The sequence below is a fragment of the Corapipo altera genome, unplaced genomic scaffold (genome assembly GCF_003945725.1).
Source record: "Corapipo altera isolate COAL_440 unplaced genomic scaffold, ASM394572v1 105, whole genome shotgun sequence".
NCBI lineage: Eukaryota > Metazoa > Chordata > Aves > Passeriformes > Pipridae > Corapipo > Corapipo altera.
This window is the reverse complement of record NW_020884965.1, coordinates 309,450-335,391: the sequence shown is the minus strand read 5'-3', so window position 1 is coordinate 335,391 and position 25,942 is coordinate 309,450. Positions and strand designations below refer to the sequence as shown.

Here is a 25,942-nt window from a genome sequence, read left to right as displayed (position 1 = left end):
AATCTGCATTTACTGATATGACCCAGACCAGAAGAATTCTTCCTCAGCAGTGCTGTGTTAGAGCAGATGGCTGGATAAGCCCTGGCACAGCTGCCCAGGGCAGTGGTGGAATCACCACCCCTGGAGGGGTTCAGCAGACATGTGGATGTGGCACTTGGGGATGTGGGTCAGTGGTGGCCTTGGCGATGCTGGGGGAACAGTTGGACTCGAGGATCTCTGAGGGCTTTTCCAGCCCTAATAGTACTGTGATTCTGTGATTCCATAATACCCATATTTTTTTCTCTGCAGCACTGGAAACAGGAGCAAAATAGTGCTGAGCATGAGAATAGTGTAAAGTGACCCTGCTGGGGGAGCTGGGATGTGTAAGCTCAGCGAAGTTTCCTGTAAACACCAATGAGCTGAAATGGTTGTGGTTAAAAGTAGGAATTGTCTTGGTCAGGCTGAGCTTCATAACAAGAGTTTTTAAGCTCTCTGCTTATACTGGCATCATGCCTTTAAAATCAGAATAGAAATTCTTGGCTCTAAAGAACGAATTCCCAAAGGAAGCAGGGGTATGTGGCTGGTGAGTTGGGGGTATGACACCTCTCACAGGGAATAGATGTGTTATTTTGCTCTATAAACATATCACACAGATCTTTTTTGTCCTTGGTATATTAAACTGAGCTGTCAGGCTAAATTCAATCAGTGATACTTTTCAAGCTGCTTTTGAAAGCTGGTTTTGTTCAGGCTCATTCGAGTAATCCTGTCACATTCGAGCGGGCTGAGCAGATGTCATGGGCATTTGAGGGAATATTGAGCTACGTGGCCAAGGCAAATACATTGGATAAGCCCACTATGTTTGCCTTCCCTCGCCCTGTGATGGGGTTAACCTTGTGCTGAGGTGATGTCCCTGTTGATAATTGGAGAAAATTATCAAGTCTTCCTGTGCTTTCTTTTTTAATTGATTATTGTCTTGTACAGCCACGTTATTTGCTCTGGGCAGGTTTGAAATGCTCTCACCACTGGGTAGGTCACAGGGTGTTTCTGGAATAGCCCAAAGAGGATTGCAGAAGGCAGAGAAGGACTTTGGACAAAGATCTGGAGTGACAAAACAAGAGGGAACAGGCCCTGGCACAGGTTGGACAGAGAAGCTGTGGCTGCCCCATCCCTGGAAGTGTCCAAGGCCAGGTTGGATGGGGCTTGGAGCAGCCTGGGCTAGTGGAAGGAGTCCCTGCCCATGGCATGGGGTAGAATGGGATGAGCTTTCAGGTCTCTTCCAACTCAAACCATTCTGGGATTCTACGACTCTTGAGATTTAGGTACATAACAAGCTCATGGTTGTCACCACAACTGTAGAGAATCTTGGCAGAAAATCTCAGGCTTTTGGGTATAAGCCAGTCTTTGAGCAGAGATCAGCATGAGAGCCCATGGGCTGGGCAGGTGGCTTTTCATACACTGGCTCCAAGGCCTGTACACCTGACTTGGAAAAGCCTCGTGCTGGTGCAGTGGGTAGTGGGAAACACAGACCACCAGCCTGGCTTAACAAGGTATTGCCTTCACTTGTGTGAATCTGGGTGTGCTTTAGAAATATTGTGAAGACAAGACCTCAAATTCTTTAATTAAAAACGCAGACTTGAAACAGGAAGGTAAAACTCTTTGAGCTCAAACCCATTATTATCAAACAATATCCCCCAGTGACTTGGTCAGCAGCAGTTGCCGTGTGGGAAGTTTTCCTGATGTTTGAGAGAAAGTCCCCTTCAGTCAGCACTTGAGCTGGCCATGGAATACTTCAGGGTTGTGTAGTTAATGATGTAATTTATTGATTCTGAACTGGAAGGGTTAGGAAGTCAGGAGATTTTCCCTATTGGAAATAGATCTTTGGCTGTGGATATCGTGTCCCTACACTGAAGCAGGATTGAGTTCTCCCAGTGTTTCTCTCTCCCAGGGTCTGTCATGCTGAGCCTGCAGCTCCTTCCTATTCACCAAAATGCCAGGATTTCTGAGAGAGGGGGGTGTTAGGATGTTCTGTTCTTTGCTTTCCTCTGGAAAGCTTTATCTCATTCCTTTTTACTAAGCAAAAAGTGCTTTTTTAAAAATAAGGGCTGTTAGTATTACACTCCCAGTGTACAGGGCTATAGGACTTACATTTATGGAGTATGTTCTGTTTAAGAGCTGGATGAAATAAATTATTTCATTGCATTATTGGAGGACTCTGCACTCTCAAATCAAGGCCAGAAGCAGCTCAATGGCTGAAGAATTGTCAACATCTTGTGCAATCCCACTAAGTGCTTCTTTTCACTGATCTGCAACTTCATTGTTGACAATTAAATCCGTTTGAACACAGAAGATAAACATTTAACAGGAGGTAGCAAAATCTTTTGTCCTGAATGATTTCCTTTGTTTTATAATTAAGTGCAAAGTGTGTCACCAGCCTTGCTGTTCACTTGTACTAAATACCTGCTTACTGGGGAGTAATTGCTATCAGCAGATGACAGAGCTGCAGTAACCGTGCTTTCCAAGGCATCTTCTTCATTTGCATAATCAAATACTTTGTTAGTGTCCTTGGAAATTAGGATGAAAGATGACTGTGTGCTAAAAATGAGAAATTGTTTTTAGCAAATTATGTGTATCCAGTGGAGCAGCTGAATCCCTCTGGGGCCCGTGTGGTCCCTGTTGGCTGGTGCAGCCAACAGCTCCTGCCACCTGCCCCTGTTCATCCCAGTGTTGCACTGACCAATGTCTAATCAATATGAAAGGTCTTCAGCCTGATTAATTGTTTCAAGCCTTGTAAAGTGCTTGCTGAGGTGAACCTCCTAGGGCTGGTGGTCTGTGGGATAGATCTTTCCTGCACTCCATGACTCCAGAGATCTTCTAGGGGCTTGTATTTGCTGTGACAGTTTGCACCAACTCCACACTTATCCATGGTAAAGCTGGAGAAAAAGTCTTTCTGTTTTTGAAAGATCTGTGTTTTTAATCTTGCATTAAGAAGTTTGCAGAAAACTTGACTTAGGCAGAGGCAGTGTTCTCAAGAGAAGAGTTCAGCTTAGCAAAGTAGAAAAAGCAAATTAATACTATTTTTAAATTAAATAATGCCATAAAAATCTTTCTTTGGTGGGCTGAATGCTCAGTCCCAGAGATAATGCTGCAAAACACTGAAAATTCCTGTAATTTTCTTACTTGTGCAATAAGGTCTTTGAGCTTAATTCAAAACTTTCCTCTCAGGAAAGTGAAAAAATTTAGTACTGGTTCTGAAAAGCTCTCTGATGATGCCTGAAGGCTCCCAGGCCAGATGTGGAGAGGCTGTATCCTGGTGCAGGCAGAGGGAGGAGTGACAGTATATGATACAGCCTAGTTTCTGGATGACACTCCAGACCTGGGCATGGAAAAGTTGGATGATTTTCTGTTCAGAAAGCAAGCTTGGCCACTGTAAGTTGACAGCATCATGCAGGACATTGCCTGAGGAGGTTTCATTCCCCGGGTCCTGGCAGGGCAGGGCAGGGATGCCCAGGTCACACGTCCTTGGCTGCCACTGGGGCTGCCCAGGGGCCTCAGCTCTCATCATGGAATGCCCTGTGCTGGCTCTTGGCATCTCCTGTGCAACCAGACACGATGAACCCATTGCAAGCAACACTTGACCAGGCAAACTGAGAGTGTTCTGTATTGGTGAATCTCTGGGATTTTCAAATTTGGCGAATTCTGATGGGGCCTTTCTGTCAGCAGAAGCACAGCTGGGCATCATCTGTGGCTGTGATGTTCTCAACTGGCCACCCCTGGCCTTCCTCTAGCTCTTTGGGACCACCCAGCTGGTCCAAAGGAGCCAGAGCATGGAGTTTGGGGCAAATTTTACTGGTTTGCACATTAGGAAGAGAGGCAACGATGGAAAGCTGCATATAATGTGTGCTTATTATACAAATCCATGGCTCTGGAGGGAAGTGTAATGGAGACAGTGCAGTAAGAATCACACACACTGCAGGGTTTCATGGAGGCTACTGGGAGTCCTTCCTCTTGAGACATCCCCAGTTTGTCTGTGCTAAGTGAAAAATAGAGGAATTTGAAATTTAAGACACATCAAATGGCACAGGAAAGGAAGATAATAGAAGCTGCATCTCCTGTGTGGGTGGGACAAGCTAAGCCCATGTTCCTCAGTCCTCAGCATCAAATTATGGCTTTATTCCTTTTTCAGTAATAGACTGACTGCTGCTGCATGCAGGTTCAACTCAGTGGGGAAGGGGAGGCCATGGAAGTTACATCACAGTTCCTGCTCTCCTGAATAACGATGCAGTGATTCCACTTCATCCAAAACAGTGTGGAGGCTACCAGCAAAGAAAGTTCACTTGCGAACTTTCCTGTGATGATAAACAAACTCAGAAGGTTGCCTTGTCTGTGTCACAGTGACATAAAGGGTTTTTTTCCCCATAGTTCTCACACTGAGCCTCTCAGTCAGGATGTACTGGTAGAAAAAGCCTAATCTTGTCTGTGTGACCCTGAAGTGCTGTTGATGAAGACTCAAACCCTCCTTATGAAACACAGAATCACAGAATATCCTGAGCTGGGAGGGGCCCACAAGGATCATCCAGTCCAGCTCCTGGCCCTGCACAGACACCCCAACAATCCCACCCTGTTCCAGAGAGCATTCCAAACACTCCTGGAGCTCTGGCAGGTTTTGGGCTGTGCCCACTGCCCTGGGGAGCCTGTTCAGTGCCATGGGCAGCCCTGGTGAGGTTGAGGATGCCACTCATTTAGACAAAATGTGCTCCATCAGCGAGTGCTGGGAGAACTGGGAGCCCAAGTACCTGTAACTGGTAATGTTCATCACTGAGGGCAGATTTCAGCTCCCCAAAGAGATACTGTGGCATGAGAAATTTCTGATTTATACATCATAATTATCACCCATGCAGGGATGTGTGCACTGGGTTACTGGGGTTAGAGAGACTCCTGGACAGCTGACCCTGTGTTGGGGGGCTGTGTGGGGGCAGGGGGGTTAGGCAGGGAGAGGGAGAAACCATGGGCACATTTGGTGTGAGACATTTGGAACGACATTATCTCACTACAGAGAGCATCTTCTAAGTGCAGACTCCCAGGAATGGTACTTGGGTGCTGTGTAATGAGGATGTGAGCAGCAGCAGCAAAAGATCCCCAGGAGACAGTGGCATTCCCAGCCCTTTTCTCCCGGGGAGGAGGAGCATGAGGAGCAGATCCTCAGCACAGAGCTGTGCTGAATAAATGTTCCACACATGAGAGGGGCTAAAAATACCAAGTGGAAGGATTTAATGAATGCACTGAGTGCAAGGTGTTCCCTGTAGATTTGGATGTATCACCTGTGCAGGATTTCCAGACCATCTACTTCATTCATCTAGTGGGGGATTTCTAATGACAAGGCTAAGCCCTCAAAGCCCTAATTATTATGCCACTGTGTTAAAAAAACAAAACAAAACAAAACAAAAACTTTTAACTCTTACACCTATAAGGACTGAGAACATAGATCCACCTATTCCTGAACAAACATGCTCACTTCTTTCCTCCTTGGGGACCTGCCTTTACACCTGTGCAGATCACTCTCTGTCTAATTTCTAAAATTGTTTGATCAAACAGGATTGATCCAAACAATTAATGCAAGGGAAGTCCCTTTATTTAGAACCTGCACTATAATTGCAGTGAGATAGACCCTGAGCATACGGCACAGTAATTATTTTTATCCCTCTGGAGTCCCACTCTTGCCTCCATAGTCTTCTGATCCAAATTTGTGCCTGTTACAGGTTACGTATTCCAGAAGTGATTAAAGTAGGTCCTCATCAAATAAGTCTGCTTACTTTTTCCCCCTTTCCTTCTTCCTTCTTATCCTCTTTACCTCCCTTTTGCCTCTCTTTACCCTCTTTTCCCCATCTCCTGTCTACAAATTATGAAAAACCTCTGCTGCTACCTTTGCACAGGGCCTGTAAAGCACCAGTAAGGGTGCCTGACATGGTTTGTTTTGATGTCTTAACTAAATGAAACCCAGATGATGCTGTGTTTGTGACACATATCTGCCAGGCTGTCTCCAGTGATGTGATGGTTGGAGAACATGTGTGCCTGGGCTATGGGCTGGGCAAGTTCACTCCCCTCCCTCTTTATTTCACTCCTTTACTTTGGGGTTTGGACAATGGAGCTGTCAACAATTTTCTCTGGATATGTGTTATTTTATTACGCATTTAGCCATTTTACCCCTTAAGACTGGCAGAAGAAGGAGTAAAGTTTTCCTGTCTTAAGGTTATTTAGAACACTGGATCCTTTTTTAATTATAAGTTTGTCCCAACTCCTTTCAAACCCTCTGTGTTTTCCATATGCTGCACTTCCATCTTTGCTGAAGGTGTAAGTTCAGCTGTTCCAAATTATTGTGAGATACAGCCCTAAATGGTGCTCCTGATCCCCCCTCCTTCAGACATCACCTCTTCCAGTCTTGGCTCAGCAACATCCCCTCAATTTATTCCAAGGGGTGCCATGGACCAGATATGCTTTGGCAGAAGGTTTGGGGAGTGATTCCAGTAGGAAATTGCTGTAGAGCCCCAGTGAGCAAAACTCCACTGTAGCAAGTGTTAAAATTATAACAATATTAATTAATTAATATTATTAAAGAGTTGGAAAATAGAAGTAAGTCATTCCATGACCAGCCAACCAAAAAGCCAGGGTTTTAATGTTTAGATCTTGTGTCATGTTGAAGGGTCTGAGTGTCTCAGGGAGTTGAGGAGGCTCAGCCTGGAGAAAAGGAGGCTCGGGGGGACTTTTTCACTCTCTCCAACTCCTTGACAGGAGGGTGGAGTCAGGTGGGGGTCGGGCTCTGCTCCCAGGTAAGAACAGACAAGAAAGGAAACAGCCTCAAGTTGTGCCAGGGGAGATTTAGTTTGGATATTGGGAAAAATTCCTTCACTAAAAGAGTGGTCAGGCACTATTGGCACAGGCTGCCCAGGGCAGGGGTGGAGTCGTCATCCCTGGAAGTGTTCAAGAAACACGTGGATGTGGCCCTTTGAGGACATGGTTAGTGATGAACATGGTATTGGTGCTGGGTTGGTGGTTGATGATCTTATAGGTCTTTTCCAACCCTAACATTTCTGAGATAAGGCCCAGAGCTCAGGTGGCATTGGTTCCCTCAGCGGGTCAGTGATGATGAGTGACAATAATAGAGAACAGCAGCACTAAACAGGGTCTCTCTTCTCTTCCAGGGGGTTTGTCCTGAGGAGGGTTATCAGAGAGAGGGGACAGGCAGAGGGGTTTCATTTGGTTTCACGTTGGCATGGGTGGTTCTTGATGAAAACAAAATGGAACTGCCCAGAGTGTGACTGGTTTTGCTAGCTTGGTTTTAACCCTTTCTGTCTCTGTGTTGTTGCAGATAAAGAGTTAGGAGTCGGTCTGCCCGCTGACAATGACGACCCTGGTGCTCGGGGCCCGGCTGTCCCCAAAATATCAGGATTAGAAAGGAGCCAAGAGAAGAGCCAGGACAGCAGCAAAGACCCCGTCCTTGAGCCCGTGGTGCCTAAAGACCCTTGCCCTCAGGTGGCGCAGCCGCTGGCCCAGCCTCACCCCGAGCCGCCCGAGGCCCACTGCCCCAGCCCCGCGCTCGCCTCGCGCCCGGAGCTGCCCGTCCCGCCGCCCCCGCCCGCGCCGCTGCCCCCGGCCCCCGAGGAGCCCTCCCGGGCCCCTGCTCCCCAGCACCCCCCTGGACAGCACCCCTCGGGACAGCACCCCTCGGCACAGCACCCCTCGGCACAGCACCCCCCCGGGCAGCACCCGCCGCGGCCGCAGTCGCCGCTGCCGCCGGCCCAGGCGGCCCTGCCCGCCGTGCAGCCCCATCCCGCCGCACAGAGCCTCTCCCAGCCCCTCTCCGCCTACAACAGCAGCAGCTTGAGCCTCAACAGCTTGAGGTAGGAGGATGGAGACATGGGTCTGGGTCACTGCAGCCGTGCTGGGGTGGGACACTGGGCTGAGCCTTCATGGAGTGGAGGGGAATTAACTAAAGGAGATGAGTGGCAGCACATCCCATCCCATCACTGGGAAGTAAAGGAGACTTAGTGCATTTAACCTCAGCTCCTACCCTGAGATGAGCCAGGATCACTCTGTGTCTGACCTGGTGATCCCAAAAACCCTGGGTATTTTTAAATTAGCTTTAACTTTTCCTACCTGTCATACTTGGGTTTTTGGAGGGAATTTTACACAGTATACATGAGGGGAAGAAAATGGCAGTTCCTGCAGGCTGGGCTGCTCTCTGAAGGGTAACTCTTTAACCCTGCCATCCCTGTAAACATCTGATTCTCCAGACACTGCCGTGCCCTAGAGCAGGGAGTGTGGTGCAGCTGCACACAGCCCAGCACCACCAGTCACACACCAGGGACTGCACAGCTTCGTGTTTCCTGCACTGCTGACACCTGGCAGTCTGCAGTGCTTTTGTCTCACCTGGTCACAGTGAGATCGGCCTCATCTTTTGTTATCGCCCTCTAAAGATGAGCAGTGAGATTAAACAACACATTCACGGAAACCGTGTGTCTCTCCGAGTCAGGACCCTCAGGTTTCCCCTGCTCTAGGCAAGGTTGTCATTCCCCAAATCTGAGACAGTTGGTGACCTTCAAGACCTGATGAACCAGCACTATGGTTGCTTCATGTTTTCACTATGGAGGTGTTTAAGACTTGGATTTATTTTTAACCAAGCTGGTATTGCTTGTCTTTAAAAGTCACTGCAATAGGAACATGTTATTACATGAAATAAAGACAAGTAGAATTCAGCCCTACATGAATATATTTTAAATACTCATCACTAGGAAAAGAAACCTGAGAAATTGCAACCAGTGTAATCACAAATAGTTATTTTGTTGACTCGTCTTATCTCTTTATATTGTGGGGGTAGAGAGAGGCATTATCTATACAATAAGCTCAGATCTTTTGTTGCCTTCTCAACTTCATTCCACATTTTCTGCAGTCTTTCATCTTACTAATTCATAACAAAAAAAATTAAACTTTTACTAATGCAGTGATCACTGATTTTGAGCTCCATTTGCCTGAAAACATGAATCAGAAGCAGTCATGTAGAAAGGACCTGATAATTAAGTAATGAATGCACAGGGCTGATTACTCCTTTGTGTGTCATCTCTGTGTTGTCGGAGGACAGAATACCAGCCTCCTACAGAGAGAGAGAATATGTGTTAAGTGCTGGTGTGGAGAGACCAAAAGAAGTAAAAGATACCAGAGAAGGTCCAGCAGGTGGTGGGAGGAAGGAGTATCACAGTGGTGGGGCTGGGAATAGTAACCTGCATCTGTAATCCTTGAGTTCCATCCGTGCTGTGTTTAATGTGAGCTGTGTGTGGGTTGAGGGGGGGGTCTGTGTTCAGAGCTTTCCTCCTCTCCATGCAAAGCCTAATTGCTTTTCTTCTCCTTAACAGCAGCAGCAGAAGCAGCACTCCTGCCAAGACTCAGGCCCCTCCTCCCCACATATCCCACCACCCCTCAGCCTCCCCGTTCCCGCTGTCCCTGCCCAGCCACAGCCCCCTGCACACCTTCACACCCACCCTGCAGCCCCCAGCACACCCCCACCACCCCAATATGTTTGCCCCTCCCACGGCTCTGCCCCCTCCACCTCCACTGACGTCAGGGACACTGCAGGTTCCAGGACACCCTGCTGGTAGCACTTACTCAGGTAAGAGCCAGAGGGGTCGTGGCCCCAGAGGGTCTCGTGCAGTGTAGGACACCAGTTCTCTGGTTTTAGTCCCAGTAACTGTTTTAGGTGCACTGTTGGGTGGGGAGAGGCTGTACTTGCTGCTGGATGATTCTAAGTGATATCAAAGCCCCAAAACACCTAGACATACCCAATACTTTTCCTCTGCCCTGGGAATGACTATTTTCGGAAGGCTGTGCTTTTTTCATGTCTCTTTTGTTCAATCCATGGTACAACCACCATGTGCCCCCACAGAATCTGTGACCCCTTTGCTGAAGGTCTTCACCGCAGTTGTGGTCTGAGCCCAGAGTTGCTTCCCTGGCTGGGGAGGGGGTCTGCAGTGGCTGTGAACACAGTGGTGCTGAGCCTGTGTTTGTGCAAGATGTAGAGATTCTTATCACTGGAGAAAACTGTGCTCTTTTATACCTCGACTGTGGGGAGATCATGGAATCATGGAATGGTTTGGGTTGGAAGGATGTTAATCTGGATCCACCACCCTGCCATGGCCAGGGACACCTTCCACTAGCCCAGGTTGCTCCAAGCCCTGTCCAGCCTGACCTTGGACACTTCCAGGGATGGAGCAGCCACAGCTTCACTGGGCAACCTGTGCCAGGGCCTCACCAGGTCACTGAGAAGGATGTGGGGGAAGAAAATGGAGGAATATCAACATTTGAGTAACATCAGTTTGTACATCAGGCTACTCACATGAGCAGCAGCCACTCGTTTGCTCCTCCAGCCTACTCGTACCTCCTCACCTATTTAGGGCTGTGTTCATGTCCATACAAATTTAGGGAGAACCCTCAGGTTAATGCTCAGAGGAATGTGAAAGCAGGCTTGGTGAGGAAGGGGAAATGGAGACTTTCAAATGTCTAAGGCCTTTGGGGAAGACCTGAGGGAGCTTTCTCACCCTGTACAGGGTTTTAAGTACAGCACTGATGCCACAGACAGTGAAGTGGCACAAAGTATGGAAAAGCCCCAGAGCTCACGGGGAGTTCTTTTGTTGTTTGTGTTTCAGAACAAGTGGCACAAGGTGTGGAAAAGCCCCAGAGCTCACGGGGGGTTCTTTTGTTGTTTGTGTTTCAGAACAAGATCTCCTCCGTCAGGAACTAAACACGCGGTTTTTGGCCTCGCAGAGCGCGGATCGCGGGGCCTCCCTGGGCCCCCCGCCCTACCTGAGGACCGAGTTCCACCAGCACCAGCACCAGCACCAGCACACACACCAACACACACACCAGCACACCTTCACGCCTTTCCCCCACGCCATCCCACCCACTGCCATCATGCCGACGCCAGCACCGCCCATGGTGCGTACCCCAGGCAGAAATGTGAGGATAAGTAGAGCACAACTCTATTCTTTATTACAAAAAGTGTTAAGAATTTGTGTGGGGCAGGAGGCCTGTGCTGCCCAGGTGTGGCTGGGCAGGACAGGCAGGGCTGTCCCTCCCTCGTGACAGGCCCATGAGTGGTAGGTTCAGGTGAAGAGTGGGAGCTGAGGGACGAGGAGTGTGCACTCTGGTGCCTCTTCCCTTTTCCTGTCTCTTGATTTACTTTGAAGAAAGAAAAATCCCAAACAGTTTCATTGGAAACTTAGTTTTCTACGTATTTTTTCCTCTCTGTTGGTTGCCAAACAATAGAGAAGTTTGTCTTCTATTTTGCCAACAGAAGTAAAGCAAGGAAATATCAAGTAACTAGTTTGTGCTTTGATCCCTTTGCAGTTTGACAAATACCCTACAAAAGTTGACCCCTTCTACCGTCACAGTGTGAGTTTTATTGCTCTGTTTCAAACTGACTTCACTGCTTTTCTGTGGTGGGTTGGGATCACCACTCAATCAACAGCACAGTGTCCAATCTCTCCCTAATCATCACTCCGGATTTACCATTATCGTCCTTGGTTGCTTTGGCTTTTGAAGGCTTGTGCTCGTGGTGCTTGTTTCTGATCAAGATGCAGTATCAGCTTTTCCAATCAAAAGATCTCTTGCTCATACACCATTTGGAGAGGTTTGATGTGAAAAGATGAGACAGAAGAGCTGACTGTTCCATGGAGCAGGAGGGAGCAGTGATTCCATCACGGTGTTTCAGTTGTGCCACAAACCCTTAGGCTGATATTTTTCCTAAGAAACTTGAAATGAACTGACAAACTATCATACAAACCCTCCAGGGACAGGTAATCTAATAGTTTTCCTAATCTATCATATTTTGTTTGATAAAATCTGAAAACCTGTCTTATTCTTCAGATTTCAAAGGCACAGCTGATCCACTGGGCTTGTTATGTTTTGAAAGCTCTGTTTGATGACAGCAACATGAATCCAGCTATGCACTAGATGTGTTTATCTAAGCTACCAAAAATGTTATTTATTGAGATGAACTGATTTTTAATATTCCAGTTAAGTGTAAACCTTCTGCTCCTAAGGGTTTGAATCTATTGATTCATTTGCTGCTGAAATCTGGGTTGCATTTCCTTTGTCCTATTGGCAGAGGCAGGTACCTGATTGAATATGGCAAGAGTTTCTAAATTCTACAGTGATATTTTGATGAGAGAAGGAGTACTGCATCAGCACTCAGAAATCTGCAAAGCACTTGGCTTTATGTGTTGGTTTTGCTTAGAAGTGGAACTGGGCAAAAAAAACTGGTTAAGACTTAAGACCATGATGTGGTGCCTTCTGCTGTCCTGATTAACCACAGTCCCTGCTCACAGCCTGGTCTACACCTGAACAGACCTGGTAATTTCTGGCACTTCATTTGAGTAACTTGAACAGTAAGAGAGTGTTTGCAGGCTCAGAGCTCCAGGAGTATTGGGCAAACATTTAAGCCTGTGCTAATAAAGGGTGATGCTGCTCATTTGCATTGCTGTTTGCAAAATTGCCCTCAGATTTGCTGAGCTTTACATGGATTCAGAAGATATATTGTCATCAGTGTTGATCCAAGCAGGAACATGGACCTGGGAGACAGGTACAAGAATTTTAGAAATAAAGCACAGAAGTCCACATGTAATACAGGAAACATTGTAGAAGTCTCCAGCTGTATCTGCTTTTCAAATTCAGTGACATAATACCTTATCAACCTGGATCGTAAAGGTCATGGCATCACCCCCTCTAATGTCAGGAAAGGCTGTTCTCCATTAGCCAGAGAGCTGTGCTGTGGACCTTGGCCCAGATCTGCTCCCTTGTGCCTCCCCTGCCTTCCCTTCAGGAAAGGTTTGTCCTTGGGAAGGGGTTGCACAGTGATCACTGTGGGATATTTGGCAAGCTGATAGCAGGAGATCCCATGGTTCCAGGTTACACTGGATGAACAATCTGTGTGTAACCCTGGCAAGGCCTGACCCCTGTGATCCCCCATGGGACAGGAACTGCTCCCTGTGATCCCCCATGGGACAGGAACTGCTCTCTTGGCTCCCTCAGCAGCTGCAGCCCCAAAAAGCAGCCCCTGAGTGGTGTGAGAGCACAACCCATAGGGCAGGAGAAATAGGAACAGTATCCAGCTGTGGCACTTGCACAGACCTTCTTCCTGTAGACAAGTGTCTCCACTGTAGATCCACATCAGGAATTCAAATACCTTAAAAAAGCTGGCAGGGAGTGCAGGTGAACTTTGCAGGAGAACAAGGTCTGTTTGAGGGTTAGAATCCATCTCCTGTAGGACAGAGAATGCAGCTCACATAGAAACTCATGTTGAGGTTGAAATCAGTTTTCTTTCTGGGCATCTTTGATTTTACAATCACTTTTAGCACAGCGAGGCATCATTTTTACCTCCAGCCAGGTCTAGTTTAGCATTGCACACACCCAGCCAAGGAGAGCTGTGGAAAGGGGAAGTGCTGCTCAAAAGAGACAGGATACTGGGGAAAAAGGGAGCACTGACTATGAAAGAAATATCCTGAAAGCTGGAGGAATTTAACTGATGCAAAGAGATCATGGAGTTATAATATTTATATTTTATTAATAATTCTGCCCTTGAGGAAAGGTCACATTTAATTAACTTACCAGTTGTTATAAAACTCTAAGGAAATAATTCCTTATTATCAGTCATAGCCAATAGAATACAAAGTATTACGTCTTTTCCCATCATTTGGAATTAGTCCATTACACAGAGAATTAAATGCAGAAGACACTGGAGGATTTAAAGCACATTTTACTCATTAAAAGTTATTGTAAATGAGGACAAGTGTCTCTTAATGATTTCTCAAATGCCTACCATTCACTATCAACTAAATCTCAAAGTGTTTTCTGCACCACTGCATGGAGCAGGTCCAAATTAAATAGAATTAAAAACAACAACAGCAACACTCTTGAATAGAAGTTTGATACCATGCTTTGGAACTGAGAAAATCTTCTGATACCTCTGAAATACTGAAATATTTTCTCAGTGATCAGTGAATATAATATGAATAAATGACCTTGCAAGATGAGCTAATGGAAGGAAAAAGGATGAAGCAAAGCACATGTGTATGCCTGGCATAACCAAATCCATCAAAACTTTGTGATACTGATTCACTCTGGGATGGGATTTTCTCAGTGTTTTCCTGCCCTTCATGTCCAGTCTTTTACTTTGCCCAGTCCTGCTTCTGTTCAATTGGCCATTAACTCATTTATTTGATCTTAAAAGTAGCAAACAGTGCTTGACTTTGATCTGGTGTGTTCGGAGGGGTTTGTCTCAGCCAGAGAACCCCAGTGGGTTTTTGGGTGCCAGTCCCTGTGGAGCTGGGAGCCATCCTGTTAGATCCAGAGCTTTCACTGGGAGAATGTATTTGGAGTGTGATGCTTGGAATCCCTGACTCCCACCAGAAGGCAATTTGGTGGGTGATCCCAGCATTTCCATGGAATTGGACGAGTTCTGTGTTACAGCAGTGAGGCAAAGGGTCACAGCCAGAGCACGGAGACAAGATCCCATTGGGATGTTGTGGTTTGTCACAGGATGGTTTGGGTTGGAAGGGACGTAAAAGCCCATCCAGTCCCACCCCCTGCCATGGGCAGGGACACCTTCCACTAGCCCAGGTTTCTCCAAGCCCCCTCCAACCTGGCCTTGGACACTTCCAGGGATCCAGGGGCAGCCACAGCTTCTCTGGGCAACCTGTGCCAGGGCCTCCCCACCCTCACAGCCAAGAATTTATTTATTTAGTTTACCTGCTTGTATCCCTTGGGTTGTCTGCACTACTACAGAGCAGCCTTTTGTGCTTTTTGCCTAAGTTCTCTGCTCACTGGGGGCAGGGAGGTCAGTGGAGATGTGCACATTTTTGTGCTTAGCAGACTATCCTTATAAAAAATTACCCTACATTTTTAGAGGGTTCTGCCTTAACATTTTGTTTAAATACTAATTTTTAACAAATCAGATTGTCTGTCTGCTAATATTAGATGTGGCAGGATATCCTCTCAGACAGGCTAATGAAGTAAGAATTGTGCATATTTTGCTCATTTCCTACAGATACCATTAAAATCCCAAGGTACTAATGGAGTTTTAATGATACAATATCGTAGAACTCATAAGGGTTTTTTCCACTTAAACAGTAGATTTCTAAGTCTTATTCAACTCAGGATTCTGCCTTTTCTCTTGAAACGACTCACAGACTGAAACCATTTAAAACCTCTCTCCAATTTAATAATGAATAACTGAAGGAACAAAGTCTGTCTCACGCTCTGCTGGGCTAATGCAGGGACAGGCTCTGGCTGCCTGATTTTGGAACTGCTTTTAAGCTCTAAACATCATGACATCTGTGAACATCTCATTGATGCTTTAACTAACATTGTTGCAACGAGATCACTTCGATGCTCCTCAGTTTTTCTCCATGTACCATTTTCCTGCTGTTCCACAGGAATGTTTTCTCTGTGTTGCTCCTCTGCCTGTCCTGTGCTGGCATTGATGTTCTTCTCTTTCTGTTCCAGCTGTTTCACTCCTATCCTCCAGCTGTATCAGGTATTCCTCCCATGATTCCTCCAACTGGCCCCTTTGGATCCCTACAAGGAGCTTTTCAACCCAAGGTAAAACAGGAATTACCTCTTACACTGTGTGATGCAGGTCAGGGGTTGGATATGGTTCCTATTCTGGAGCAATGAGGTCTGAGTTACAGCCTAATTCCATGGGGGACAACAGGCTTTTCCCAAATTTACTTTGAAGAGAAGTTATTTCTCATTAGGTTCAGACACATACAAACATTTTTTAAAAAAATTATATATATAATGGCATAGTTCACTTTAGAAGCAATATAATTAGTTCTGAGATAGTGTGCATTAATGAAAGGTCATGTAATAATCAGGATTTTTAGAAATGGTGATCATTATTGTTTACTCATTTCCATAATTAGCTCCCAGCTCCACCACAGTGAAGAGCACTGATTTGTCTCTCCTCGTGTGTGATAGCTGGGAGAGAGAAATGTGAGGAGTTCAGGGGGGTTTTCTTTTGTTTTCATGGAGTCACTCTTTGTTTATCAGTGGGAGGAAACCACAGTCTGTGGCCTTTGCAACTAAAGCCTGAAATCAGGCTTGGAATGTCTGCAGAGGAGACACCTTCCCCCTTAAATTGGCCCATCCACTCTAATGACTGAATATGTAAATTGCAGTTCATTAGTGGGATTCTTCCTCTGTATGGTAATCAGACTGTTAACAACTCTGGTTCTTAATTGTTAGTTATGCTGTAGCTGATTTCTATTTTCTTCATTTAACCTAGGAAGAAGCTCTGTCTAAATGTAGGGGGGCTGGGTTGATTTTTTTTGTTTTAGGGGTTTTTTCTCCACAAAGCTGCATTTTGTTTTATTAACTGACTATTTACATTCAAATCATGGGGAAAGCTTTCATGTTTTTTCAACTGGATGTTACTTTTCCTGGTATCTGTGTGGTGCCAGTGCCTGTGGAAGGAGCTGAGGCCCTTGGGCAGTGACTGAGGAGATGCTCTGTGTGCTCGGTGCACTGGTGATGAGCAGCAGAGCACGAGCTCCTCCAAACACTGCTTTAGATTCCATGTCAGAAATGTGTTCCTAATCAGGTTTTCCATATTAGAAAGATTTTCCAGTGTAAACAGTCACTGTTCCCTCAGTGTTTTGGATTAAAATAATGGGAAGTTGGTGGACAATGGAACTTTGGAAATTGAGATGATAATACAGATACTATTAAGTGGATTATAATGGTTCTTCTTTCCTCTTTAAGAAGTTTATCTCTGCTGCTTAGACAGTGCTAATGATAAAGAACTATTATTTTTCACGTTCTGTTGCTTTCAAGCATTGTGTCACTCATTAATGCTCTCTCCCTGTGGTGTTTCTAGACTTCCAATCCTATTGATGTTGCAGCCAGACCTGGGACGGTCCCACATACCCTTCTCCAGAAAGATCCACGGGTCTGTAAAAAATGTTTTGTTTTCCTCAAGTAAAGCTATTCCTCCTGAAAACCTTGAGTGTCCAAATTAATATCCTAAAACTAAAGCTGTCTGAGCCGTTTCAGTCAGTGAGGGCTGGAGAGGTTGTATGGGAAGAATGTCAAACAGATCCTGTGCAGTGGCAGAGCTCTCTCCTCGCTCAGCTCTCCCCCCACAGCCCCAGGGGTCAAGGCATAAAAGCCCAATTCAGCGCAGAATTGTACAAACCTCTCCAAGATTTGTGTTTGTACTCTGTAATTGTTTTTAATGTGGGTAATGGCAGTTATTCCCTGGGTTACTGTAGCATTGATTGCACCAGTGAAATACAGATGCACTTTATTGATCACTTGGTGCCTCCGGGTTCCTGTGTTCCAGGGGATGTGAACAGCATTTATTGCCTCAGCACTTGGGCTCCTCGCCTCCCTCTGTTCTCTGTCCGTGGGTTGTTTGTGTGTGAGAATTCATGGACGTTGTTTGCCATGAGAAACATCACACAGACACATTTTCAGCAGAACTCTCTGACAAAAGCAATGAGGAGCTCTCCTTAAAATTCCATGTTGTGCTATGGTTTCACTTTAGGGTGCAGCAGAGCTGTTTTCGTTGGGTTATGCCAAATTCCAGTACTTTGGTTTGCTCAGAATTGGTGCTGTAGTTGAGCTTTATACCAAAAAGAGGCACATTTTTGTTTATGTATCTAATTGCAGAGATAACTAGAGCCTCCCATCCTGAAGTCATTTAGCTTTATGTTCCCTTTCAACTTGAGTTTCGATTATTTCAAGATGATTCATTGTGCCAGCACTGTGTCTGCTAAGTACCTTTTACACCTATAAATCTCCTTTAGGATTGCATTTCAAAACAGAAAATCCAAAACAAATGAGCAATACCCAATAAATTGAATTTATTTTCCAGCATTAACTGATGAAATATGAGCAAAAAAAAAGGGGAATAAGAAGATAACCTACTAAAAAAAAACAAACCAAAAAAACCATCCGGCTACATAAAAGGTAGTAATGAGAAAACTGGGTTTTAACCCAGCCCCTGTTTACCAACATCTGTTGCAGTGTGAGAAAATAATTAAGGCAAAGCCCATTTGTGGCAGAGAACACCTCGGGCAGTCTGTCAGTGGTGGCTGTTTGGAGGCACAAGGCAAGGAGCTGATGCCATGGGTGGTGATGGACACACTGCTGTGCGGGGGCTGACACCCCATTCCAGCCCCTTCCCACCCAATCTGTGGGATCAAGCCTGTGGAAAAGGAGCTTGTCCACTCTCCAGCCTGGTCATGAGCCGAGCAGCTTTGAAAGACAACAGAAGTTTGCCCAAAAGAGAGATCTGTGCTTTCTTCAGCAGAGTTAACCAGCCATTTTTGTAGCTTTAAATCAACAAATTAAAGCTGATGCCAGAGGCCAGAGCTCTCTGTGAGCCTTGTTGAGTTGCTTGTCAACACTCAGGTACAACAGCCCAGGGGGGAGGGCCACGCTCGGGGACGGGGGCCAAGGACTAATTATTATCCGAAAGGGCTTCATTTGAAAGTAAAATGATAACATTTTAATTTTGTCTCTTAATGAAGCAATACAAATTTGTTAATTAGAGCAATTGTTTGAGTGACAGGCATGTAACCAAGCTGTCATTTCTTCTTCACAGTTGACAGATCCGTTCAGGCCCATGTTGAGGGTAAGAAATCTTCTCGTGCTACAGTTTGTCAAGCTTGGCTCGGTCCCATCGGGTTGAAGCAGCAGAATAATTGCAAATCAGTGCTGCCATGTGTCATCTGGGGTGTTTTACCCCTCATTTGGGAGCAGGATGGTCAGTCCTTCAGCTTGTGATCACTCAAGGACAATGCAGAGTTTCAAAGTTGGAAGTTTTCTGCTTCTCATGCAGCCCCTCACACGAACACTCGAGGTTAAATATTGATAATCCCTCTATCATCATTTCCTGAGCCAAATCCTAGAGATCCTGGCAGTGATGCCCTGTCATTTCACTGCACACTGAAGGATTTTGCATTTTATTATTTACTGGGTGTTGTCAGTGTTATTCAGTATGGTACATCCCACCCAGGTATTTACTGTCCGTTATGGACAGACAGTCTGCTTCAAACACAAAATATTTTAGAAATAAGGATCTAAAGATCTATCTATCAGTCAAAAAGGGTTTCTTGTTAATTTTTCAGTGTAGTCAAGAAGAAGATTTAGATTTTGATCAAACCAACCAAATGAACTTATGAAATCACTGGCACAGCCAGTTGTTTTGAATTAGCAAAAGGCTTGAGCTTAGGGGGAGCATGTGTGTGAGAGAGGGTTTAATTTTTTTGTGGTTTAATTATTGGTTGATACACACCTAAAAATAGAAGGCAGACCATGTGCCATAGTTTGTGAAACATTTCATTTACAAGTAGCTCAAGGAGCTTCTTGAATTCCTGTGATAATTTTTAAATCTGCAGGAATCATTAGTTGTGTAGTTACTACAGACCTCAAAGTAACAAAACTGGGAAAAGTATATCCTCGATGAGTCTTTTTCAGTCAAAGTTTCCAGCTGTGCTGGAAATGGAGTTCAAAATCAAGAAGGAAACATAACAAACACTCTGGTTCTTCCCTCCCTCTCTCCTCCCCGGGACTCAAAGCCATGGTGACAGGAGGGATGCAAAGACCCTCCCAAACAGAGTGAATGGACTGACCTCCAGTGCTTTCAGTACATTTACGTACTCAAGTCTTGGAGGTGCAGACCAGTAATTACATGAGGGAGTCAGATTTATTTTGAAAACCAGAGTGACCTTTTAAGCTGCTTTAATTTTCATCTTTCTGTGGAAATGCCAGTCCTGGCATAGCTGCACTTGTGGGAATGACCTCAGTGTGCAGTTGTGAGCAATCCAGCTGTGCAGCAGCTGCTGGCTGGGACACAGCTTCACTGATCTCAGCAGCACAAGCTGCATTCTCAGCCAGTGGCATCAGAGGATTACAGGAGTGTGTAAAACAGGAGCATTCCTGGATATCCAAGAAAAACTTCTTAGCAAGGGACAGAGGTTTTTCATTTCTAAGTTCCCAAGAGGATTGAGAGGGAAGGCCCTGAAGGGAGATCCTTTGGTGGGGGGATCCCCTGGACCAAACCAAACTGGGCTAAGGGTTGGTAACGGTTCTAGAACTAGCATAAAGCACCACAGGTTTCTGGAAGTTACTGATTCATGTGTTTTGTTTTTCCAGAAACCTGGGAAGTGGTGTGCCATGCACGTCCACATCGCCTGGCAGATCTACCACCACCAACAGAAAGTCAAGGTCAGTGGTGGGGCACACCTGAATTTTGGATGAAGGGCACAGAGCAAACCTGTGAGAGGAAGGGTTTGCCTCTCGCTTGAGCAGTTCTGTGCCATGGCCCATGCTTTGTTAAATCCACCATGCACAGCATTATAGCACAACCCTCCCATTCAGAGAGCTGGTGTATCAGAATGAAAACCTGAAGTACGAATGTCTGGGATGCTCCGGAGCCAGGACACCAGATCTGGGGCAATAACCACCAGTTTGTAGCTGGGAAGGGTGAGATAGATGGGTGTGCCTGAGAGCTACAACAGTGCTTTTATCTGTGGCTGAGGACACAAATGTGAGATGGAATTTTTTTAAGTCTGGAGAAGCAAAGCATGTGTATCCCGTTCCTCTCAGTCCTGTTCCTGGTCAGCAGGGGGCACAGGGAGATTTCTCCTGTCCCTGGGATGCTTTACCCAGTGTGGCTGCACAGCTCCCATCACTCTTCCTTCACAGCCCATCTCCTGGCTGGAGGTTGGACCTGGATGAGTCCAGGCTGCTAAGGCAGACACAGCCCCTCAGGTGATGTGTTGTCAGACACTCTCATTGCACTGAAACTTAAGGGAAGGAAGTATTTCCTTAGTTATTTTTCAAGCTTTGAGATTTCAAGGGTAAGGGCCATGGGCAGTTTGGGCTCTCCTGAAACAAAAGTCAGAGAAAAGCAATGTATTCATGTGATAAGTGAGGGTGTTTCTATTCCTACTACAACTGTATTTTCATTGCACATAGACTCTGTGAAGTTTCTTTCCCTTTATAGTATTTTCACTCTACTTGTCACAGAAAAATCCTGTGTTGCTCCTGAAGTTTTTCACTAAGTAAGGAAAGGTTGTTCTTCACTGCTCATGCTTCAGGAGTCAATAACTTGTGTTAGAAACTAAATTACCAGGGAACTCACAGCACTTTGCAGTCTGTGTGTGCAATTGAGGTATATAAGGTATTGCTACAAGAATATGAAGATGTTGAACAGCTACAAAAACCTGCAGCTAATAGAGTTTAAAAATAACCCTTTTAAACAAGGTTGACAGGTTAATTTGCTGCAGTAGACATATCTCTCTTCTCTGCTTCCTTATGTTTCCCCTGCTAGTGATCTTCATTCATCTTCCCATTATCAAAAAAGACAAGATTATAGACCTAGAGAGTTATATGTCCTTTTTTTCTATTTTATTGAAAAGGTATTTTCTTGAAATGAAATTATTATTCCCATGCTGTCTATGTCCTTTGAATCTTCCTTGATTTGATATTCAGAGAGAGGTCATACCACTGTATTTATAACTCACAGTAAATGCCATTTTCATGCAGCCATTTCTTTTGCCTAATCCTTTTCTACCTTGCATGTTAAAAAAACCCAGGAATAAAGCCCAGAAGCACAGGACAAGATGTTACTTGGCTTTTTGAGGCTGTGCATGATGAACATTTCAAGAACAATTGAGAAATGTCTTTCACTATCCCAGTTCAGTCAAAACAATGAGGTCTGGTCTAGAATAAGTGAGGGAGGTTGGTTTGTGTTCCTGGAGGACAGGGGAGCCACGTCCTCCCTCTGTGTGACCACGAGAGGGGAACCTCTGGCTGAAGGCCCACAGAGGACAATTTCTCCTTCCAACCCATGGTTGTGAAGGTGCCTTTTGTCCTGCACAAGCTGAAGGTGCTGCCTGACCACAGAGCAGGGAATAAACCAGACCTGCTCAGAGATTTCCTGCTGGCTGCAGTGCCACCAGACTGCTGAGAAGTGTGGAAGGCTCGCTAACTACCTGGCCCAGTAATTGCTTGCAGAGGGCAGCAGCAGGCAAGATGGGAAACTTTAAAACACAACCTTCCTGACCTCAGGAAAAATTGCATGCAGCTGTGGATGCTGTTTGCCTGCCTTTGCCTCTGCAGCAAGACCTGGGTAACCTTTGTGCACGCCCGGGGAGTTCCACAGGCAAAGCCAGGGCTGCACAAGGCACATTTACACTGCTCCTCAGACTGACCACTGCTCAGGAGAGGATTTGTGCTCCATAATTGGCCCTCTCTCTTCTAGGAAAGGCCTTATGGCCTGAGCTCACATCAGGGCAGACAATTACATTGATTTTAGTGGGCACCAAGTGAAGGTGTTACACGTTTTCTGGCCTTGAGCTGCACTGTAAGGATTGGCAGCCAGGGGGGTGCTCTCCTGAACGGCAGCTGGGGATAAAAGAAACCTGACTGTTTTTTCTGGTGCTATTTTAAGGTAACTCAACACGTTCAAAAATCTTTTAACACATCCATGATACTCCTGTTCCTGTTCAGACAGGGATTTGTTCATTATTTAGAACAGCACCGTTCATATGGCTGCAATTAAAGCTTTTGCTATTCTGAGTAATGCCTGTCAAGGGTTTATAACTTGGTTGTTAAAAAGAAGAATAAAAAGAGTTCACAGCATAAAAATCTGGCACGCAGGCTTCAGCTGAGGCATTTGCTGAACTTCTTTTAACTATTAAAGCACTTCAGTGGTACTTGCTTAAAAGAAATGACCTTAATTTGGCCATCTTTGCCATTTCAGTGTCCTTGCAGGCCCTTATCTCCAAACATAAATAATGCCTTTGTTTCTCTTTCTTCTTTCTTTTTTTTTCGTTCTCATAACTACATAGACATGTTAGTAGCACTTGAAAAACAGCTCCTAGGCATGCACATTAACTTGACCATAACTTTTTAATATGCATATTTATATCATTGTAATAGTCTGTACTCCGGGCTGGCACAGTATTAAATACTGATTTATAAAGCATAGCTTGTTCCAGAATTACTGTTAAGATCTCCTGGTTCAATGTTACCCATTTGTAAATCCTTTCAGCTGACCTGTACAATTAATCAGCAACCTGTGTTTAGGGAGTTCTGGCAGCACAGGTCATTGGGAATTTAGTTTTTCTCTTCCTTCCTTCTATAAAACCACTGGAGTTGGCACCACTGAAATGAAGATGTGGCACAAAGAAGAGCCCATCCTTCACCCACTTATCCTTCACAATCCATCTGCCTCAGCAAATTCTCCTCACAGAATGGAGGCTGCTGATTCTCATATAAGGAAATAAAGACAGGGACATGCAGCATTTGGAATTGGAGTGTGAGCAGCCAAAAGGGGGCTGCAGTTCCTTAGATCAAACGCTCTTCATCTGTCACCTGGGTCATTTTAGCCCCTAATTGCAGCCTGAGGGGCACTGAGGGATACACTGCGTTTCTTGGTGGCAGCTTCACAGTTAAATTAAAGGTTCTGGTGTCCCTTGGCTGGTCTGTGCCATCCCTGTGTGACTCCTGGGCAGAGGGGCAGCTCTGCCTGGCACAGTTTGGGCTGTCACCCAGCTTTTAACACTCCTGCCCACCTGGGGTCAGGGCCAAACTAACATCTTGATTTATTTTTATAAGACTCACCTATTCTTTCAGCTCAGCAAGTGTCTGAGGCCTCCTCAGAGAGTTTTGTGTTTCCTTTGAAGGCAGGTCTTTGCTGAGCACCCTGGAGGGTGGATGTGAGCAGATGTGAAAACACGGGTGAACTTTGCAGGAAATATGAAGGAGCTTTTCCCTCTTTGCCTTAGACCTGCCTTCCAGGAAAACAGCTGTGCACCCATGCTGAGGGTCCCAAAAACTGATGTTTCTGTTAAAACATCAGTATGAATGAACTGCTACACCCACATCATTCAGAAAAGTGCCTTTTGCTGTTATGTTTTCCGACAGTCTCTTGCAAATGCTGTTTTTCCCTTTCAGAAACAGATGCAGTCGGATCCACACAAGCTGGACTTTGGCCTGAAACCAGAATTTCTGAGCAGGCCACCAGGCCCCAGCCTTTTTGGAGCCATCCACCACCCCCATGACCTGGCCCGGCCCTCGACTCTCTTCTCCACAGCCAGTGAGTCCTGAGCAGTGAAATCCCTTCCTTGCTCCGTGCTCATTAAAATGCTAATCCTTGCCAGGAATTTCCCATATGCTTTGGCTTATGAACTCTCTGCAAGACATGCCAGGGGCTATTAGTCTATTTGATAAATATTTTAAAATTATTCTCGTCCATTGATAAATATTTCAGAATTATTCTGCATGCTTTTAAAACAAAGGCCCAACCTGTTGAAATGTCAGGGGTATTTACATGTAGTAAATGGAGAAACATTTCTTCACAGAGTGGTGTCCAGTGCATCCTGGAGATGAGATGCTGGAAATAAATTGTATTTCACATGTGTTTTCTTTTTTTTTTTCTTTACTGAAACATTCATTCCCTCCCACCCCTTTAACTGGGAATTTATGTTTGGAAGAGCAGCTGCTATCTGCATGAGATCCTGACTGAGAGCCCCCACAATCACAGCACTCTGGGCTCACCTGAGAGAATTAAGAAATAAAGGTCAAGCCCAGAGCACAGCAAGTCCCTTTCTGAGCTTTTGCTGGGAATTCACCCCTTTTGCTTTGTTTTGGCAGGTGGGGGGCATCCAGCTGGCACCCCTTTTGGCCCACCACCTCACCACAGCAACTTCCTCAACCCAGCTGCTCACTTAGGTAGGTTCTCTCTGTAACTACTGGTGAATTCGACTCAGACATTGGCCACTGAGACCACTCTAGATTCCCTGTGTGGAGTATCCTGCTCAACCTTTACAAACTGCACATTTTAGCCATTTAATTTTAGCCTTTACCCAGGCAGCAGTTCAAAATACACATCCTAATGTCGCTGACAGCATGTTTTGAAATACTTCTGAAAGCATCTGGACCTTAGAGATGCAGAGTGACAGGGCTGCTTGGGTTTCACTGGATTTATGTTATAACCAGCCAAAAAAAATGCCTTATGGTCAAGGCTTTGGATCATAGAGGTGTTTCTTTGCCTATCTCCTACTTAGATATCTGGTTTTCCATTAGAGTGAGTGGGAAATATATCCTTAAAATCTTGTGATCTGGCCTCAGGTGTGTCTGTTAGTGAAAATTGGTTAATATACATTTAAAACAAGAACCACCCAAGTTACCAGGTGTTATTTCCCTTCTAACTCCCTGCTGTTTAATAAGGTGCTCTGCTCCTTATGGGAACATCTGAGATCAAGACACTAAATTGGCATTTTATTTTGCATAGGAAGGTTTTGGGAAGGTCACAAATTGACAAAGCAGACACACAATGCAGGTTTATCATTCTGCACTCTGCTGCCTATAGAAAAGGGTTTGGGCTTCCTTCTCTCAGTGCTGTTATTTATCAGAAGTGGCTTCATCAAAATTGTCAGACTACTCCAAAATAAAGTGAGAATTTGCTTATATGACTTTCCTGTAGCCTGTGTGCATTAACTACTAAAAGAATTGTTCCAGCATTTTTCAGTCCACACTAGTTTTTCATATACTATTAGCAATAAATACCAGGAGAATTCCACAGTTGTCAGGTCAGCAGAACACATCAGTGTAATGGGACATTTTATTTATATCCTGGCTCTGGTTTAGGAGACATGGCCTGAGGGTGTTTGGAGCACAGTTGCCAGAGTTAATAATAGTCTTACTAGCCAGGGAGGTTTCCTGAAGAAAACCGTGGAACTGAACTGGAAGGGAATAAAAGGAAGTAAAAATGGAGATGTTTGCAGGTTTTAAATGCAGTATTGTGTATATTTTAACCTCTTGGTTTTCTTTGAAGAGGAGGGTTTCATAGTATGGGACAGGAACACAGGAACAAACCCCCGTCGTTTCTGTGCCAGCCCCTCAC

At 45.3% G+C, this 25,942-nt stretch overlaps 1 protein-coding gene and 1 long non-coding RNA gene across 5 annotated transcripts in view; both read left to right on the top strand.

Annotated features, from left to right (window-relative positions):
- The window catches only part of LOC113957339, a 47,270-nt gene extending 39,693 nt beyond the window's left edge, over positions 1-7,577 (top strand). Inside the window, exon 3 of the long non-coding RNA XR_003531134.1 lies at positions 7,343-7,577. This is a non-coding gene — a long non-coding RNA (uncharacterized LOC113957339). The remainder of the gene's footprint in view (positions 1-7,342) is intronic.
- Positions 7,578-7,705: 128 nt separating this feature from the next.
- The window catches only part of AUTS2 (AUTS2, activator of transcription and developmental regulator), a 27,562-nt gene continuing 9,325 nt past the window's right edge, over positions 7,706-25,942 (top strand). The window contains exons 1-10 of one of the 4 annotated variants that reach the window (XM_027664719.1): positions 7,706-7,874; positions 9,387-9,637; positions 10,739-10,959; positions 11,371-11,415; positions 15,526-15,621; positions 16,898-16,969; positions 18,629-18,658; positions 20,182-20,253; positions 23,992-24,133; positions 24,691-24,768. In XM_027664719.1, the coding sequence (XP_027520520.1) occupies positions 9,544-9,637; positions 10,739-10,959; positions 11,371-11,415; positions 15,526-15,621; positions 16,898-16,969; positions 18,629-18,658; positions 20,182-20,253; positions 23,992-24,133; positions 24,691-24,768 (850 nt within the window). In that variant the 5' untranslated portion in view covers positions 7,706-7,874; positions 9,387-9,543. Of the gene's footprint in view, positions 9,638-10,738; positions 10,960-11,370; positions 11,416-15,525; positions 15,622-16,897; positions 16,970-18,628; positions 18,659-20,181; positions 20,254-23,991; positions 24,134-24,690; positions 24,769-25,942 lie in introns of all 4 variants that reach the window. The other 3 variants (XM_027664717.1, XM_027664715.1, XM_027664716.1) reach the window with 3 other exon arrangements.